Here is a 20,145-nt window from a genome sequence, read left to right on the forward strand (position 1 = left end):
TTCTTTATTAGATCATATCTTGATATGTCAGTATGAAGCCTTTTTTAAAGAATTTGAGCAGAAACAGTTCATAACCTGTGTTATAACAAACATTTTTTGTCTAATCAAAGTCCCAGATTCTTCTCCATATTATTATTACTCAGGTACTTTGGCGTAATAAAAAATATGATGTTTTATGGATCATTTCCAAACCCTGATGAAATTTTAAGCCCTTTATTTCAGATTTTTTTGTTTGTTTGTTAATCCTCACCTGAGGATATTTTTCCATTGATTTTTAGAGAGGAAGGGAGGATAGGAAGGAGTGAGGGAGAGAGAGAGAGAGAGAGAGAGAGAGAGAGAGAGAGAGAGACATCAATATGAGAGAGACACATCGATTGATTGCCGCCCGCACGTGCCCCGACCTGGGCTGGGGATCAAACCTGCAACCCAGGTACATGCCCTTGACCAAAAAGTGAGCCTGCGACCCTTCCATGTGCAGGCTGACACTCTAACCCCTGAGCCACACAAGCCAGGGCTCCAGCTTATTTTTAATAAACTTTTCCACTATATTTTATGCAACATTGGAGATCTTCTGCTAATAATAACCCATAGTAACTTTCCAGTTATGGAAAAAAATTTTTAAAACCTTGTGATCTTGTTAATTGTGTATTTGTACATGGAGTGATCCGGTGGAGCTAAAACATTAGGAGGCTGTGTCCTGTTATTTTTAGAACTCTGTATCACTTCGCCCTTTTTGCCGGAGTGGTTCCTGGCTAACTTTCCCATGAGTTTTTAACCTTCTTGCTAGGCTTTGCTTATGTAACAGGAAACAGGCTGTCAGGAACAAATAGCGGCATATCAGGAGCACACGTTAGCAGCAAATGATTTAGTTTGCTCTGCCCTTCGCTCTCTTCAAGTAGACCGATCCATGCTCTCCACCGTGACACTTTTGGAGTGGCGTTCCTAGGTTAAAATCGTACAATTTCAATCTGGGGAAGGCCGACTCTTGGACCACGACCATGACTGGATCCGGGCGACAGAGAAGATGAGCGTGCGTTAGGGTGAACTCCGCGGCGGTGTCATGTCCTGGGACTGCGGGTTTAAGTACATCTTTGCCTTTTCTCCGACTCTGAAGGCAGGGGTGATGTGCAAGCTTCAGGAGAGAGAGGACATCGGGCGCATCGAGCTGGTCCAGAAGCTGGCGAGGGAGAACTGTCAGTTTTTGCAGACGGACAAAAAAGAACAGGACAGATCTGAACACGTAAGCCCTTTTCCTCTTGGGGGTGCACGTTTGAAAGGGTGGGAAATGTTTCTGCCTGGTTGTATGCTTGAAGGAAAGAACCTTTTATTTTAAATTCCTTAAGGTTTGGCTTTTTATGTCCCCCTCTCCCCCAAAAAAGCATCCTCCTTTGTAAAAATGACATCCAGGCCAGTGGTGTATGCCACTGGGTTTATAAGAGAACGCTTCTCAAAAGTAAATCGCGTAGAAATGTAAGAACACATGGAGGCAGCTATGATCGCATGTCTACGTATGGTCCTGATCGGATGGCTTTCAAGTTTGACTTTGGGGATTTCATCCCATCAGAAAGTTTGTGGAATGTGAATTTTGAAAGAACGTGTACTTTTTATGATTAGGACAAGGGTGGCTCTAGTTACCAAACAAATGTATCCTAAGTCCCTAGAAATAGACAAGACGAGAAGGACCGATGATAGATGCTCTCACCCAGCGGGACAGTCAGCAGGGAGTTTTCCCAGTGTCTTATGGATGTTTGTGTCCCAACAAGAGTTCTGTTGTTCGCACGTAGTGGAACTGGAGGAAGGGCCGCTGGGCCGGGTTCCCCTGAAAGCAGTCATTCAGCTTGAGCCTCAGAACCGAGACCACTGCCGTCACGGCCGGGAGACAATGGAGCCGCTTTCTTCTGCTGCACATGGTCGTCCGTTGACTTTTGCTGTTGTTTGTAAGCCTTCACTCTCGGTGCCGAGCTAGCCAGGGCTGCTCATGGAGGGAACATTCCTCAGTGCTTATAAACATGTCTTTCTCTGGCTTTAGTTTTTCCTTGGAATTTTGTTTTCCACCCTTTCCGAGGGGGGAGAAGCTATTCATGCCTTTTCTGCTCCAAGGCCGTCCGTACCAAGGCCAGGCTTTTGCTGAGCAGGCGAGGAGCCTGTTCCGGGATAGCAGGCTGGTTGGTGCAGTAACCACACCTCCCTTCGGATCAGAGCAGTTGGTGTTGCAAGGGACAGAAAACCTCGCAGTTTCCGAGCCTCGTAGCTGAACTGTTTCGGGGGTGACTGTTTGACTTGACCAATGGAGCTCTCCGGAGCCTGCACTTTGCTGGGCACCATTGGAAAGTTTAGGGACTTACTTATGTTGTTAAGAGTCCTGAAGGTTGACAACATCAAAGACGGACTCCTCACCCCTTCCATGTCCTTAGCATATTTGAATATCCCAGCCCATGGCTTCAGTTTCTCAAAAACAGTATTCCTTTTGATAATTTTAATTAAAAGAGCAACAGTTTTCATATGCCATATTTCATTGATTTCAAGATGCACATCTCTCCCACCTTTTAGCATCTCTGAAATCAGGCTGAATCTTCATGAATGATGACATAAAAGCATGTTATAGTTTAGATGTGGGCATTTTTCTTTCCAACTGGCCCTTAAAATGAGTGATATATTTTACAATGCATTGCATATTCAATTCAATGGAATAGCGATTACCTGAGCATAGGGCAAGATCTTTTAAAATCAAACAAACAGTAGAGTACCATTTCACCAAGGTTAGAAATCATCAGCCTTAGGCCACAAACAACTTTATGCTTATTTAAAAGGTACCTGTGTTGTGGATGACTTCTATTGAGTTCAATTCAGAATACTAGAGTTAGAGCTATTGAGAACAGAATGCCCTCCGAAGATGTCATAATAGGAATATGAACTTGGTGCCAATAACGGGAAAGACTTTTAACTTGAGATAGGAATTTAGTGGTAGGAGGTTTGCAACTCTGCTTATGTTATCTACTCTGTCATCTTTGAACTTTCATTTTAAGATTGTAAAATAGAACACAAAGGTGTTTGTTTATTTTGTTGATTTTTTTTTTTTTTACTTCTCGCATGATGTCATAACAGGGATGCACTAACAGCTGAAGTGTTAGTGCTTCTGGGAGGAGAGATGGTTCTAAATAAACATGGGAATTAAGGCCTTTTCTCTGGAGGCCTTTCCTGCTGAAGCTGACAGCGGGGACAGGTGAGGAGCTTTTCTCCTTGGTGGTGAATATACAGGGAGGCATTCTGCGCTCTCCCTCCTATAGGATGACACCAGTTGAACTAATCAGCTCTCAGTGCTATTTTTCTTCATTTTTAAATGTTTTTATTTTTAATTTTTCAATCACAGTTGACATTCAAGACTATTTTATATTAGATTCAGGTGTGAAACTAATATAACACACTTAGACAATCCTATACCTGGCACCATACATAGTTATCACAATATTATTCACTATAATCCCTAAGCTGTACTTTCTGTCCCCGTGACTGTTTTGTAACTTCCTATTTGCACTTCTTCATCCCTTCACCTTTTTCACCTCGTCCCCCAATTCCCTTCCCCTCTGGCAACCATCAGTCTGTTCTCTGTATCTCTGAATCTGTTACTGTTTTGTTTGCTTGTTTATAGTGTTCTTTAGATTCCACATATAAGTGAAATCATATGGCACTTGGCTTTCTCTGTCTGACTTATCTCATTTGGCGTAATACCCTCTGGGTCCATCCAATCTGTTGCAAATGGTAAAATTTCATTCTTTTTTATGGCCAGGTGATAGTCCATCATATACAGGTATCACGTCTTCTTCATCCAATCATCTATTGATGGGCCCTTAGGTTGCTTCCATATACAAGGCTGATATTCATTGGGTGCTCCGCTAAATGGATTATTTGATACTAGATGCTTATCCTTTTTATAATAGTTTATTAGTAATAAAAACCATCTGGTAGGTTATATTACTCGTTTATGTCTTCAGCATTCAGTATATCAATCCCTATACTTGCACGTTGAGTTCACAGTGTCCATGTGGTGGGTGCAGCATTTTTATTTTTCCTGCCCTTGTTTTCTTTTCAATAGCCGTCATCTGCTCTTACTCATGAAAACGCAGCTATAACACACAGCATGTACAGAGGAAACTACAGTTTACTTAATGTAAACCCAGGTCTGCAGTTTCCTCCTCTTGTTATAACAATAGCAAAGCCTGAAATGACATACAGATTTCCTTTTTTTATGTTTATAAAATGCTTCACTACCTCATCTACTATTCCTGGGCCAAAGCTGGTTCAGGAGATAGCCATAAAATTCGAGTTAGAATTCGAGTTGCCTATCAAGTCATTCTTTTTACTAAACTGCTTTGCTTCCCCAGTTCTGGAACGCCACATCCCTTTTTATACCTATGTGCCAACATGAGAAAGCTACTTTGAAGTAGCACTGCATAGAGAAAGACGTGAATTTGGTAGGATAAAGCTTTGGTTGCTGGTAGCTCTGGTTGCAAAACCAGAGCTTCCTGAGGAGACATTTCTAATTTTTGCCATGATTATCATAAATGCATGCCATTAGAGAAAAGCTTCACTCTGAGCTTTTGCCAGGGTGTTTCTGAAATGAAAAAAGTGAAATGTATAATTATCACAAGTTTCTCAGGAAGCACCTGGTTTTCCTCTTTTCTATGAACTAGCTGTAGGCAAAATTACCCCACACTTATTCCTAAGCGTTGAAAATTATGTGAGGACTTTAAGAAGGGGCCAGAAAATGACTATTTCTTCTAAATATTATGATAGTGAGATTAACATTTGGTCATTAATTATTTAAACAAACTACTTCTTATATAGGCATCCTATTTCCTCGTCTTAATTCTGTGATTATATCAATAGAGGAGGGGGCATGTGTTACCCAATGGGAACGTTTGAGCTTGACCTTGAAGGATGACTGAAGGTCACTGAAGGGCAGGATGGGGAAGAGTGTTTTAGGCAGAGGGACCAGCAGGAAGACACATGAGTTGAACACCGGGTGATTCATGGGGAAAGAAGGCAGTGGGATGGAGGAGAGGTCAGGATTCAATTATGAAAGACCCAGTAAGCCAACCTAAGGGGTTGAGACTTGCTTTTCTGGCAAAAGAAAGCCATCAGAGATGGGAAGTGGCGTCATTAGATGTAGTCTTCATAAGATCTCTCTCACATTTCTTTAGAGGAAAAATTGAGTGAGGGAGAGGAAAATTTTGGAGGGAACCCTTAGGAAGCTATTGTAGTGAGTCAAGTTGAAAGATGTAAGCCTACACCAGGGAGGGAACTATGAGAAATAAGATGTAGGCGGTGAAATTGGCAGAATGGATGACTGGTAAGGGGGGGGGGGGGCCGGGGGGGGTGTATGTGTGTGTGTTATTTTATAGTCAGCACTTTTTGAATTTGTATGAAGGTTTTTTGGTACCGTGGTAGACACGAGAATGTTCTGTTTGCTGCCAGAATGGTTGGTCTCCTTGGCCGGAAAGATGCATGTGACATGTACCTTGCTTTGTTTTCCTGCCGCATGTCTCCCAAGGCACGGGATATTTATCTCACTAACACATTGTTCCATGGGGTTCTGGCTAACAGTGTGGGGCCTACATAAGCTTCCTTCTTAGACCAGACACCTTGACACAACCTTAGCTGGCGAGAATCCCTGGAAGCCCCAGAACAAACTGGATTATTTGGCCAAGGGTCGGCATTTGCTGCAATGATGTGTATGCCGTCTTCAGAACTCACCGTGGCTTTAGGGGCGCTCTCCTGACCCACACGGTCTGAGCCGGAGTTGCTCTGTTTCAGTTTGACAGATTAGGAAGCTGAGGCAGCTGCGTGAGTACGCAGAGCGGGGCTGAGCGTGAACTCAGTCTGATGGCCTCAGCAGTCGCCTGTGGGGGGAGGACTGAGAGGAGGACAGAAGCTAAGAGGATTAGATCCTGATAGTCCTGAGAAAGAGGGCCGATTTGGAGGACAGTCCTGCAGGAAAGACAGAACGATAACTAACTGAAAAGGTGGGGGGAGGGTGAGAGGGACCAAAGGAAGAGGAATGCAAAGGGACTTGCTTCCTTGGAGTCCCAACTCAGGTATGAGAAGCTTATACACTGTTTGCATTTTATCAGTGAAGTAGCTGCATTAAAATATACGTTTAGCTACGGGTCCGTTTTTCTGGAATACAACTGCACTATTTACCAGAAAATAGAAACTGCTTTTCCTGAGATGTAGTGTACGCTGAGTAGTGTGTTAATGAACTGGGACTGTGGAATACCAAGAGTAAGTAGCTCCTGAACCGAGTTCCTGATTTCCAAGTTGCAGAAAGGAGGGTGTATATAATGTACGTGACAGCCATGCTGGTGACACTTTCCCTAGGGACCTGTCTGTATACCCCCCACCTGTGCCCTCCCCTCTCTCCCCGCTTTCTTCAATTCCTTTGTTAAGTCTGGGGACCCACCCTACTTCCTTCCCCGTTTCTCATTCACTTGTGAAATAGGGTGGGAAGGGACTTTTCACGTTCTGAAACTGAATCTTGGCACAGTGGCTGCCAGGGCAGGGTTCCTCTCCCTCGACCCCGACCGGGGCTTCCTTTTCCCTGTTTCCTGCAGCCTCATCCTGGAATTCTGCCTGCGCCAAAGGGTCCTTGTGCAGGGATCACTAGGGCAGAAGTGGTTGGGAGTAATATGGCTGCTGTCACTCTTATTTCACATGCTAAACGTTGGTCTCTGCCTCTTTCCAACTTTCATCTCCTCTGTGACTTTGTTTAATAAAAAGCCTAAATGTAAGCGGAAAGCCCTCTTTTTACTGTGTGAAATACTAAAAGGCAAAGTGGTACTGTCAGCCTATACTTAAAGTTGCATTATCCATCTAGTCAAGTAAAGTTAAGAGCAATCTTGGCATTATTTGAAGTTTACCAGTAATTTAATTTAACCAAGAAACTACTTAAAGACAAGGAGAATTTTGTGACATTGCTGGTTGGTGTTGAACGCCAGAATTCAGGTGTAATGGGCAATTCCTAATACGTTAAATTGCCCTCCTATGTAGAAACCATGTTATTTTTCTTAATAACAAAACCCTGACTTTGTGTTGGTTGGGTACGAAAGCACCTCTTCAGAGGAAATAGCTTCCTTGCGTGAATAATTTTAGTTCCTCTTTAACCAGAATTAATTTGGTCACCAGAGTAACACAAAAGTGGTCGAAGATCGTTCTTGCCTCCAGGAAGTTTACAATCTAGCTGGCTCATGAGAAACAACCCTTCAAGACAACATTCAATAAAGTGTTTTAAATAACTCCACAGGCATTCAGAGAGTGGGAAATACCTCCTGTAAACAAATTTCACAGTTGCTTCAATCATGCTCTTCAAACTCAGGGTTTACAAGTTCAGTTCGCTTCATGTACTCTTTAATCAGAGAGAGAGGGGTGGGGGAGGGAAAGAGGGAGAGAGAGAGAGAGTGGGAGAGAGAGAGAGGGAGGGAGGGGGAGGGAAAAAGGGGGAAAGAGAGAGAGGGAGAGAGAGGGGGAGAGAGAGAGAGATAGAGAGAGAGAGGGGGAGAGAGAGAGATCCTCCAGAAAAGTGGCAGCCTGGCAGCCAGCGAGAGCCAGTGATGGGCTGGGGGCTGGAGCCATCTGCTCACCCGCTGTATTTTTAGGTTCTCACAAGAAGCCCATTGCACGTCCTGACTTAAAAACTTTAGTTTCAGCATTTTTAAAGATGGGGGAATTGGTCATTATGTTTTTTTTGTTTATTTTTCTGAAAATATCCAAGTTTATTTGAAAAGGCCCAATTAAGAAAATTGATACTGGCTCAGTTAGTTTGATTTATCGAACTCAAGTTCTTCAAGGATCTTGTATTCTCTATGGTACAGATGCTGCTCCCTGAGTTTGATAAGTTCTCTGTGATTAAAGTAGCCATAGCATCTCTAGTATGTTAGAGAAATCACTAAAGTGAAATATTGAAAAATAGGTTATTTTCCTTTGGCTTTTGCCCTCCTCATTGGTATATATCTCATTCTAGACCCCTGGCAACTATATATTCTTATCTACCCTTATCAAGACTTGATCTGAATTAATATAAGAATTTTATTGCCTTATAGATTGTTGTCTGATCAGATAACATTAGAAATCCTTGCTGGTTCAGTTTCACTTGGGTTTGTATTGGACGCTTTAAGACAAACGTGTTGAGAAAAGATGGACAGTCCTTCACAGACAGACTGACAGACAGTTCTTCCTGACAGTGTGTCCCACTGAGGCCTGGAGACATGGTGTGAAGAGATATCAAGGAGTAGAGAGACACAGGTGCCAAGTTATGACGTGCCGTGGGTCCCAGTGCTGCTAACGCTCCGCAGGAAACTCAGAGGCGGAATTCAGTTACCTGCAGGGTATTCCACAGGGCGCTATGGAAGCTTGTCCAGGGAGCTCAGCTGGGCCAGGGAGGCCTGCACGTGTCCCTGATGAAGAGACAGAACTGGAGGGGTCAGAGAGTAACCAGGAGAAGTGGGAAGGATGGGCATTCCAGGCGGAGGAAGGAACGTGTGATGAGCTGAAGAGTCTAATGTGCAGGATGCTGCCGCTCTGGAGGCAGAACCAAGTACCTGGAGCATAGGGGGTGGGGGCACGAGGGAAGAGGCAGGCCCGTGAGGGAGGCACAGGGCCAGAGGATACAGGGCTGAGAGCTAAGAGCACGATGCAGCCCGTGTGAGGAATTCAGTAGACAAAGAGAAAGATGATCAGATTCGAATTTCTGAGATTCCTCTGCGGCCACGTGGGAACAGGTTTGCAGAAAATGGGTCTCGCTCTCTGCTCTCAAAGCTCTCTCTCTGAATCTCCTTTCTTCCCAGTCCTCTCTGTTGGTTCTGCCAGGCAGGAACTAGCATAAACACGAAGGCTTTGCTGTGAGGAGCTCAAGTCCAGGGACGTGAGCTAAAGTCCCTGTGAAGACAGACTGTCCAATTATAGCTCAAGTCTAGTTCATTAGCTTTATCCTAAAATATGCCACCACATCATCGCTTTCTTTAAAAAGTCAACTTTGAGTCAGTCTTATTTTTTTAGAAATGAAGTTTGAGCTTGCATGCAATATGAGCACTTTCTGTTCACAAACACCATGCAGGCATATATGTTCACTTTAAATATTCTCACTCTGCTGTATGGAGTTTGCCCCAGATTGATTCAGCCAAAGTTTGGTGATTTCTGAGTGATTCGAATACTTCAATTGATAAAGATGAGGAAAAGGAATTTATAAAAGATTTCCATATGGGATGCAAAGAACCATTTTTTTCCTTTTGCAATGAGAAGTGGGTGTAAAGGAAAAATTCCATCTGGCATACAGCAGCCCTAAATGTTGTTTTAGAATAGCAAAAATAGAAGATCGCTGAAAATATCATAACAGAACATAACAGACTGTGGGCAAGTGTGCAGTACATATTTCTCTAATAAGTCATATTAAATACCCATATTTTCTTAAAACATGACCATGTTCTTATTTGTCATTACATGAAAATTTGTCTTTAATTTTTAAAAAGTGGACCACGCCACTCCCAAAGGAAAAGGACTTGTTTTAGTCTGTAGAAGTCAATGTTATAGCAGTTAGGTTTACCTGGAATGAGGTTTTTTCCCCCATTTTTTTCTTTCCCAATATTTTCCTCCTATAATAAAAAAAGGAGAAATAAGATATGGCATGCATGTTCCTTTATTGTACATTTGTACATAATTAAGTGAACCAGGCTCAACAATTTTAATAAACACTTGTAAATGTTCTCTTTGTTCAGGTTCCAGGAATGGCTGGGCATGATTGGGGCAAGCTGAGTCAGAATAAGGGATTAGGGGCTGCTTCAGATCCAAGAAGCACACAGGGAGAGAATAATGGTGATACTAAGGTAATTAAGATGGCAGGAAGTGGCTTGGGGGTAGGGATTTGTAAGGAGGTTCATGAAAATGTAATGAGTCATAAGCACATAGCTGGTGACCACAAAGGTGAGGGTGGGGTCAGATTTGTCAAGGTAAAATTTTGGCCCTTTGCAATCAAAGAGGGGAGAGAGTGTATATTTCATACAGATGATTCTTTAGACTTTTCATGGTCTTTCCTTGGCTAGGATTAATAGAGGTAAAACAAGCTCTATATTGACACTCTTAGGAATAAAGATTGCTAATGATCTACAAAGGGTGCAATGCAAAATAAAATCCCAAACGGAATTTTATGTTGACAAAAATGCTATCACTTTCTCCCCGCTCAGTGCACGTACTGTTATTACAAGTCGGGGGATTGTGATGATGTGTTGTTTTTCGCGATCAATCTGAGTACCTTGAAGCTTTCCTCTGAGAGTCACAAGTGTTGGGAAGAACTTTTAGGTGTCACGTGTCTTGATTGTTTGGGTAAGAAATCATTTCATTCATAAACTGGCACCTGCTCAATAGGATTATAGAGTTTCCTCTAGAATGGGGAGTAAATGCTATATAACACATTAATTCTGTTGGAAGTTTGTTAAACACAAGAAAATATTTAAAAATATTTTCATTGATAATAGTCTGTTAGTGAAATAGAATACCCTTTAGCCTCTGTCATCAGAAGCAAAAAAAAAAAAAAAAAATCACGAATAAAAATAGCAGTGATCTTGCAGGTTTGTTAGAGAAAGTTGTCCTATATAGTCTTTGTGCTCTCACCTCTCTGTGTCCCTGAAGTTATACTTTGTGGGGCCCTCATGCGAGGCTCGCCCCATCGAAATGACCCTGGTCCCAATGAAACGTTCTGCCGAACTGCTTCTCCCCTAAGTATCAGCAATTACTCCATCAGGAGATTAGCACAGCATCTCCTGAAAGCAGGCACAAACAATTTTGTCGGCAAAAAATAAATGGGATCATTCAGCACTTCTTATTAAACACCCATAGGGAAGCACGGACCTAAAAATTACCTCCGTATTAAAACAATACTCAGCTATGACTCTAAAAACAGGGGAATCGAGGGGGTAGTTGAAGCCATGGAGCTAAAACTGTCTCCTCTAGAATTTGCATGGCTCAAATTGTAAAAGAGGTGAGTAGAACTACAGAGTATAAAATGGCAGAGACGGCGTACACGTGGCCCGGGTGGTGCGGATTTATCCCTGCACGTTTGAGATGAAGGGATAAGCCAACAAGGTGAGGAAGGGAAGAGTTCTACCTGGAATCAGGCAGGATGCTGACTAACCCTTACAACCCAAGAGAAGGAACCTGGGCGTAAAGCAGAGAGCCAACCCTGTTGGGATTGTCTGAAGGAATATAGTTGACTGCCAGATGCTTGTGGCCAGGAGTATTCGTGACTTCTGACCTGTTAAGTGCCATTTCCATTGTCGTTCGGCAATCAGATCTGACCTTTATCTCAGTTTTCAGTAGATCCCATTTCCGTCCCAAGTCAGAAAATTCCTGCCCTTGGGTATTACGCATAATCTTGGCATAGACGGGAGATCTGCACAGACCTGAGGAAAGTCCGCCACACCCTGGAAAAATCCTTATGAATAAAGCTCAGAGCGGCCCCAGGTCTATTCAACATCTGCAGCTGCTTATTCCCCGGGGCCCGCCCTCGGAGGTTTGCCAGTTTTGCCTCTTAGCTCTGACTTCTACTTTCCTGCTCCACATGTGGCTACTCCAGAACCTGTAGGGAAGGATGTATGAGGGTGTTTTGATGGTCCCCTTTTGGCCCAAACCTAAGTTTTGAGACTGCTTCAGTCCAGAATAGAAAAGCCAGGAATGGATTACATTAATCCAAGAGTGACACCGGATGGCAGGCTGCAGACCTCCCAGTCTGGGGACCCTAGGAGGAAGAGTTGGGTAGCACAGGCCTATGGACCACCCATAATGAATTGGATGTGCCTTTAGCTGAGTGAGGGAAATTCAGTCACTTACATAACTTCACTGGGGTCTTCAGACAGAGGCCAGCATCCCTCATCACGCCACCAGAGACGTCGTTTCTCTACCGTCGGCAGCTTATCTCAGATTCCCATGCTCGAGCTCATGGAGATCTAGAGGGAATCACATACTACCCTTTACCTCTTTGCACACAATATGCCACAATTGCCTAATCCTCACAGCTTCCAACTACATGGTAACATTTAGTCTAGTCCAGTGGTCAGCAAACTCGTTAGTCAACAGAGTGGCAAATCGCTGCTCACGAGCTGCATGTGGCTCGCGAGCCGCCGTTTGCCGACCACTGAACTAGGTGAAGAGAGGATTCAGCCAAATAGCTACTTAGCTTGTTCCTACCAGACGTGCCATTCAGCCTCAACACATAAAACTGACTTTGTAGAGAGCCTAAGTAATTTTCAATCTCAGGAGGATTTTCTCCTTTTCATCTGTACATTTTTAAAAGATCTGGCTAAGATTAATTTATTCTTGCCTCTCTGCATTGGGAAAAGCATTTGTTGAGCACCTGTGAACAGGCATCACAGAAATGGGACAGAGAGAGAAGTGAACGAGATCTGATTTGAGCCACCCCGTCATTTAGTGAAGGAAATGGATGAGAAAACAAAGGCAGCGAAGAGGAAGAGCAGTTAACAGAGAGAAGAGAACTTTAAAACAATAAGAACTACAAGGAAGAAAAGCAAAGTGTAGTGATAACTAACCACATTCCAACACCCCCCCCCCCCCCCGGCCCCTTTCCCAGTATGTACATGATGAGGCTTTCCTTATGCTTCCATAACATACGTTACTTAACCATCTCTCCATTTGGGGGGGTCAAACGTGTTTTCAAAATTTTGTTGTTATAAATGATCTGACATGCACATCTCTACAAAAAAATCTTTACCTAATTTGCATTTCTTAAGGATACATTCCTAGCTGAGGCATTACTACCTACCTACAGGTATGAACTGTGTTATCTCTTTTATGTTTTTGTTTAACTCCTTTTCATAAAGCGTGTTCCAGTTTTCACTTACTTCAGCAATACATGAAAGTACTTGCTATGTAATGCCCTCGCCCTCACCTTCACCCCATTGAGGATTATGCTTCTTAGGAGGAGAAACTAAATATTTTTGTCAGGATAATGGGGTAAGGAGATACTGTTTTGTTCAAATTTACATTGCTTTTCTAGAGAGATTGAATATTTACAATTTATATTAATCCACTTACCTTTCTTCTGTAAATAATCTACCTCCTTTGCCCATTTTTCCATTGGGATTTTTCTCATTGATTTGCATAAGTTCTTTACATATAAGGATATAAATCTTTGTCATATTTGTTGCATATAGTTTTCCTCACTTTGTTTCTTACCTATTATTTTTATACATATGAGAACAAAACTGTTGATTCATGTTTTTAATTTAAAATTGCTTTTAAAATTAGAAAGCCCTTCCCAAACTTTCAGCCAGATACTTAATTTTATTTATTTTCTACAATTTCTTCTAGAGTTGCACTTTTCACTCAGGTCTTCAGTGTTGCTGGGATTTATTTTTGTAATGTGAAAGTAAGATTTCTTGATTAGCTATCACATGCAAAATTTTTCTTCATTTAATTTACGATTTTGCTACCCATATTAAAAAATTCATTTTATTCTGGAGGAATTGAAACTCTGTTAACAAACTTCCTCCAAAGTAAATATATTGACTACAAATTTCATGAGTCACATTACCTCTCTGAGCTTTAGTTTCCTCATTTCTAAATTTAAAGGTGAAAGATGTAAGGTTTCTTCTAGCTCTAACATTCCTTTCTTAAACGGAAGACACGCATCTCCTCAAGGTCAGCAGCATCCACACTTGTGGGTGTTGTACAGTTTTGGGGAAACCGTCGCCACAGTAAGTGGATGCCAATTGATTATTCAGGAGGCTTTGAGTTTTTCCTCTGGTTTAATACGCCTATCAATGCCAAGAATCATTCTGTTCTTTTATGTTCTAAAAATACTCCTGTGGATAGAACTTCTGAAAATTTACTCTCTGTGAAATGCTGTTGATATGGGACAGATGGCTGAGCTAACATATCCCGCTAGAAGGATCTCTGCTATCAGGGTATTAAAGCCATGTTTCAAGTCAAGTCATTAAATATTTGGAATTGTTTTTCTGAGTTCAGAATGTCCTGATGAGGGCTGAGATATGGAACTCCTGAATAATGACAAACTAAAAAAATACTTGACTGTACTGCCTTGAACTCTTCGAAATGACAGGAAAGTGGCCTAGTTGTTTATACTGGCTCAATTCATTAATCCCTAGCTACAGCTGATCTCCAAACCACTGCTTCTAAAAAATGCAAATTTTTATCTCTCCCATGTCTCTCTCATAAAGAATCTGCTCTCTGAAGGCAATCCCATGTTTTACTTGAACTTTTATCCCCAGCGTCTAGCACTGGGCTTTTGGTTACTGTTTGTGGGCCTGAATCGGGCAGAGAAGGCATTGTGGGTGATTTAAAATCTTTCCCAAGCTCCAGCCCTCAGACCAAATCTCTCCAAATCCAAGTTGTACCAGCTCCAGGATTCCAGTTCATTGGAGATCAAGTTTTAAGTGAAATGGTGTGTACCTCGGGAAATTAACCTGGAAATGACAAAGCAGAAAAAGCTGGGAGGTCCATATGATAGTCAATGTGTAACTGTGGACGCGCCTTTGGCAGAATTCATGCTTGCTGAAGAGTAGACACAAACTTTCAGTGAGTCCGTTTATGAAGCAAGGATCTTACCTGGGCAGGTTTCGTCCTCTTTGTCACCCAGGTGCAAATCAGTATTCAGGAAAAGAGAACTCTTTTGGGTCAGTCAATTAAATACCGTATTTTCCGGCGTGTAAGATGACTGGGCGTATAGAAGATTTTCCTGGGTTAAAAAGTCGTCTTATACGCCAGAAAATACGGTACTTCCCTTTCTTTTCAGTTCATTCTTCTTTCCTCTCATACCCATCCCCACCCCAGAAAAAGAGGGAGAATGACCTCCTACTGTGCAACCAAATTTAGTTTGCCTTCTTTTAACCTCCTCTCTTCCTTTCCTAATTTTGTTTGTTTGCCTCTCAAATAGTTTTAGCAATATTTTGTTGCATTTTCAAATTCTCTGAACCAATTTTAATACCAACTTTCCATGGCTGTGCAATGAACCAAGAGTGAGCAGATCTTACCTTTCTCCCAATTTGTTGCAAACTGTGGAATGAGGTTTCTGAGATGGTTACTGCAGAGACGAAAGGTGTGCCTCTCTAAAAACATCAAGGAATGTACAAACATGAAAAAACAAGAGTGTTTACTCAAAATGCTTTCTATCTCCATGCTCCCATGCCATGTGATCTAGCAGTTGCTGTGGTAACTAGGAATTTTTTATCCCATAACTTGTACAAGTACTGAGGCTGCCCTTTTTATTAATGCTTTGCCCTCTCTGAAGTTACACACATGCACCTGTGTACACACAGACATGCAAGCATATTTGCATACACACATGCAGACACACACAAGTAAACACAGAAGGGATTGAGAGAGTTGTAGAGTTCCTTGACTTGAAGCCTTTGCATTTTCTAAGCATATTACTTTATAATATCTTTGCATTTTATTTTAATACTAGGGGCCCAGTGCACGAATTCGTGCACTTTGAAAGGAACTGTGGGCCGCAAGGCTGCAGTGGGCACAGGGGTGGGTCTCGGCTTATTCTCCGCGCCCTCGCCCGGCCCTTCCCACAGTGGCCCCGGGTCCCCTGTCTGCCTGCAGCCCCGCTCCTGCCACCACTGCTCCCACATGCTGACGGCGCTGGCCCTGCCCTTACCCACTGACAGCGTGGAGCGATTGGGGCCAGTGCCAGCAGCGATGTGAGCAGGGCTGGCTCTGTCAGTGGGTGAGAGCAGCTGCCCCGATCACCCCTCAGGAGGAGTGGGAGGTGGAGAAACCCTCAGGGGCGATCAGGGCCTGCAGCAGGTGCTCACATGTGCTGACTGCGCCAAGCAATCGGGGCCGGCACTGGGCCCGGGCAGCAGGTGTGAGCGGCAGCTCCGGCACCAGCAGCAGGTGCAAGCGTTGGGAGCAAAGAATTTTCAGTAACCACCAGAGGCTCACCCCAATGACAGTGACTGGAGCCCCGCCTTGGTCTGGCACCCCCGCTCACCTGCTCCACCATCCCGCCGCGGCCGAGGCCTACCATGTTCCACACTCTGCTGCCTGCTGCCCACGCTTACAATGTTCTGCGTGTGCCCCCTGGTGGTCAGTGCACATCATAGCGACGGGTTGTTCGGTTGTTCCACTGTTGGGTTGATTTGCATATTAGCCTTTTATTATATAGGATTTTTCCAGCTTTATTGAGGTATGATTGACAAACCAAAATCATATCTATTTAAGGTACATGATGTGATATTTTGATAAACCTATGCATTGTACCATGATTGCCACAATCAAGCTAATTGGCATATCCGTACCTCACACAGTTACCATTAGAGAGAGACAGAGGGAGAGACTCTAGAGAGCTACTCTCTTAGCAAATTTCAAGTATTCCGTGCTTTTTAAATGTGAAGAATGCTTCTTTTAGATCTGTTCAGAGTTAAGAGCTAGCTTTTTCCATAATGAGCACAATAAACCGACCAACAAAACAGAACCAGAGGCATGGATACATGGACCAGACTGACACAGGGGAAGAGGATGAGGGAGACTAGATGAAGTAAGGTGAAGAGATTAGCCAAACAGCATATATGGATACCCCATGGACACCGACACCAGTGTGGGGCTGGCCAAAGGCGGGGGGAGGGGGTGCACTCAGGGGCTGGGGAGAGGTGGGATCTGGGGGACATCTGTAATAAAAAAAAAAACAGTATTCATTACATACAAATAAAAAAGTTAGCTTTTTCAAGTAATTTCAGTTTATGAATTAGGTCTTAACCAGGGGCATTTCCTAACACAGCTGAGTTTTCAGTGAGAGGAATTTGGGAGGAGAAACCTGAGCCATAGGGATCCGTGAGGGCTAGCTCTCAAGGCTGCTCTGAAATCCACACTGTCCTGTTAAAGGTTCTGGAAAGCTGCTCCCTGGAATTATTCAAACCCAGGTGACAAGTACATCCGCTACAAGAGTATGGAGCAGTGGTCGGCACACTCATGAGTCAACAGAGCCAAATATCAACAGGACAACGATTGAAATTTCTTTTGAGAGCCAAATTTTTTAAACTTAAACTTCTTCTAACGCCACTTCTTCAAAATAGACTCGCCCAGGCCGTGGTATTTTGTGGAAGAGCCACACTCAAGGGGCCAATGAGCCGCATGTGGCTCGCGAGCCGCAGTTTGCCAACCACGGGTATAGAGACTTGGAGTCATCATTTTAGCACAGGTTTTTATCCCACCTTGGGCTGCTTGGGGAAAGTACCAGTTTGACATTTTCCCTTTAGAATAACTTTGCATGTATGTTACACACATGTGTGTGTGCGAGCAGATTTGAGAATTCTTAGAAACTAAAAGGTATTTCTGTGTAACATTTATAGTGTCATTTCTACAAAATCTAGGAAGCAAGATTCCAGATTTATTTCTTCTTTAAATCTCAGGTAACCTATGAATTGTATTTTGAGGGTCACCAATAACACGAGGTGGAAATAAGTGCTGTTCCAGCACTGAGTCGTCCACATTTTTGCAAATCCCAGTGCGACAGAACCTGTTGCAAGCATAACTCACAGGCAGCCGGCATGGATGCCATGAACTGATGGGATTATCTGCAAGGGAGCAGTCAGCATCCTTTAGCATCAGCAAGTCTGACGCATAAACAGGAGAAACCACCACCAGCAACAAACAAGGCGTGGAATTCACGTGTGCAAAGTATTGACAGAGTTCTCTCCAGTGATCCCAGTGATTGACAGGTTTCCCTCCTTTTGCGTCCACGTGTTAGGAAATGCTGAAGGATCTAATTTAGAATTTGAAGGCATCTCATTTCTCCTCAGTTACCTTCAATAGGCCTCTATCAGATCATGTATGTCCAAGGCAGTGCCCAAGGTGCCCTTTGACCTAGGCTTCTGGATTCCAGCTCAGCCCTTTATATATATCGCTGGGCCCACTAACCAGGGGCGGGGCTGGGGGGGGGTGTATGTATCTGATGAGTCTTAGCAGAATGAAATAACTACCGTGTCTGGAACGGAGGGACGGCAGAGAAGTGGGGTTCAGTGGCTTCGCCCCAGTGGCTGTGGCTGACGTCACACCTTGTTTGTCCTGTTTATGCTTCAGTCTTGCTGATGCTAAAGGATGCTGACTGCTCCCTTGCGGAAATCAGGAACCCCGCCCAAAGTCTCAGGGCTCATAAGGCGTTAACTAACTATTGAAATTATATTTAAAAAAAAGGTAAGAGTCAGAGAAAACCCAACTTCATTTCTCCCTTCTTTGAGATTTCAGCCTCTAGAAGTGTACGGCTTCTTGGTGAGAGGGACTTAATATGAAAGGGTGAGGTGAGTGGCAGAGAGACACAGCTCTCCACTCCCATGAAAGTGATCCCTTTCCTCAGCCCCAGGTCTCCAGCAGAGGGGCTGCGAGCCTTCTTTCCTCGGGTTCAGTGAGCTCTGCCATCAGCTCCCCTGGTGGCTTCTGGGCTCTCAATGGTGCGCACACCTCCATAGGGAGCAGTTTTCAGTGCAACTGAAAAAACGTGAGGACGTTATTTGTGTGTGTTCTTAATGGGGATATTTAAACGCACATACACATAAACAAAATGGTAGCAAGGCCCTGGTACAAATCCAGAGTTGATGTTACTATACTTGGGTGTCACACAGATGCAAGAGTTTGTATATTTTTCTGCATCCATTTATTGAGGGCTTTCTCTGCCTCCAGCAATTCATAATTGACCCAGTTAGTCATTATCCCATTCTACAGGCAAGGACACTGATGCTCAGAGAGATTGAGCAACTCGGTGAAGATCACCCAGCTAGTAAGTGGCAGCTCTAGGATTGGAACCCAGGCAGGTCTGTCTTCACTTTGGTGTTGCTATCACTTTAATTTGACTTGGGTCATAAGTTCTTTTAAGGGCTGCCATCATCTGAGTTTAATTTTTGTACTAAGACTTGGTTATTTCCCATGAAATAGAAGTGGATCACACCCTTTGCCTGGGGTCTGGCGGGAGCGTGGTTAGGTGTGTGAATTGATAAATTATTTTATCTAGTCATTGGTGATCAAAGGGTGGTTAGGGTGAGACTCTGCTAGGCCTTTTGCATACACAGTTTTGCGTTCTTCTTTTAGTGCTTAAACATATTCTGAAGGGTGTAACAGCCTCATATTTCAAATGACACGTTAGGATTTCAGGAGTCCACCTTCCCCCTGGAACACAGCCATTGAATGGTGGTTAGGATTTCTCTCCAGATGAGGCAAAGCCCTGTCCTCTCAGTACCGTTGGAGGTCTCCTGGGCAGCGGGGACCCCAGCCTTTCTCTGAGCACAGAGCTCTCCCTGGGTGAGAAGTGCCTCAAAGTCAGAACCACGCTCTCTTTCTGCTGCGGGTGATCTGTGCCTGTTAATCTGACTCTGCGCCCACATCTGACTATGGAGCCTGGGTTCCTAGCCACACGTGGTCTCCACCTTGACCTGTACCCTGTAGACTTCTAGCTTAAATTTCCCCTTTCTGCTCTAGCCTGCTCTCTGGACTGTGTCCCTCCTTGCTGAACCTCTGCCTCCTTGCCTTGGTCACCTCTCTGTCCTTGATCTTGGGCCATTCTAATGTCTAGTATCTGCCTGCTCATGCATCATTCAGCAGGCCATTCATTCATTTCCCAGGCACTGTTGTTCTGGATGGTGGGATAGTCCATAGAGCAAAGCAGACCAAAGCCCTGTTCTCACACAGCTAACATCAGAGAGGAACTTGTCCTGCCATTTCTCCACTCTCTTCTCTCTTCCATCTCTATCGCTAAATTTGGTCATCAACCAAGAACTTTTATTTATTTACTTACTTTTAATATATGTTTATAGATTTCATAGAGGAAGGGAGAGGGAGAGAGATGGAAACATCAGTGATGAGAGTCATTGATGGGCTGCCTCCTGCACACCCCACACTGGGGATTGAGCCCAGAACCCAGGCATCTACCCTGACCGGGAATCAAACTGTGACCTCCTGGTTCATAGGTCGATGCTCAACCACTGAGCCATGCCGGTGAGGCAACCAAGAATTTTTATACTGGAACTGGAGGACTTGCTGGGCAAGATTTAATACATTTTAAGCTTGTATGATTTTTAAAAATCAACAACAACAACACCTGTGTGATTTAATAACAATTCTCAAAGG

The 20,145-nt window shown here is 43.6% G+C and overlaps 1 protein-coding gene across 5 annotated transcripts in view; it reads left to right on the forward strand.

The window, feature by feature from the left end:
• RAPGEF5 (Rap guanine nucleotide exchange factor 5) overlaps positions 1–20,145 on the forward strand; it is a 199,450-nt gene that overhangs the window by 106,792 nt on the left and 72,513 nt on the right. For 3 of the 5 annotated variants that reach the window (XM_079786281.1, XM_079786282.1, XM_079786285.1), the window contains one exon: positions 1,115–1,240. The exons of the other annotated variants lie outside the window; for them this stretch is intronic. In XM_079786281.1, the coding sequence (XP_079642407.1) occupies positions 1,115–1,240 (126 nt within the window). The remainder of the gene's footprint in view (positions 1–1,114; positions 1,241–20,145) is intronic. 5 annotated transcript variants of the gene reach the window in all.

The sequence above is a fragment of the Cnephaeus nilssonii genome, assembly GCF_951640355.1.
Source record: "Cnephaeus nilssonii genome assembly, chromosome: 12".
NCBI classification, from domain to species: domain Eukaryota; kingdom Metazoa; phylum Chordata; class Mammalia; order Chiroptera; family Vespertilionidae; genus Cnephaeus; species Cnephaeus nilssonii.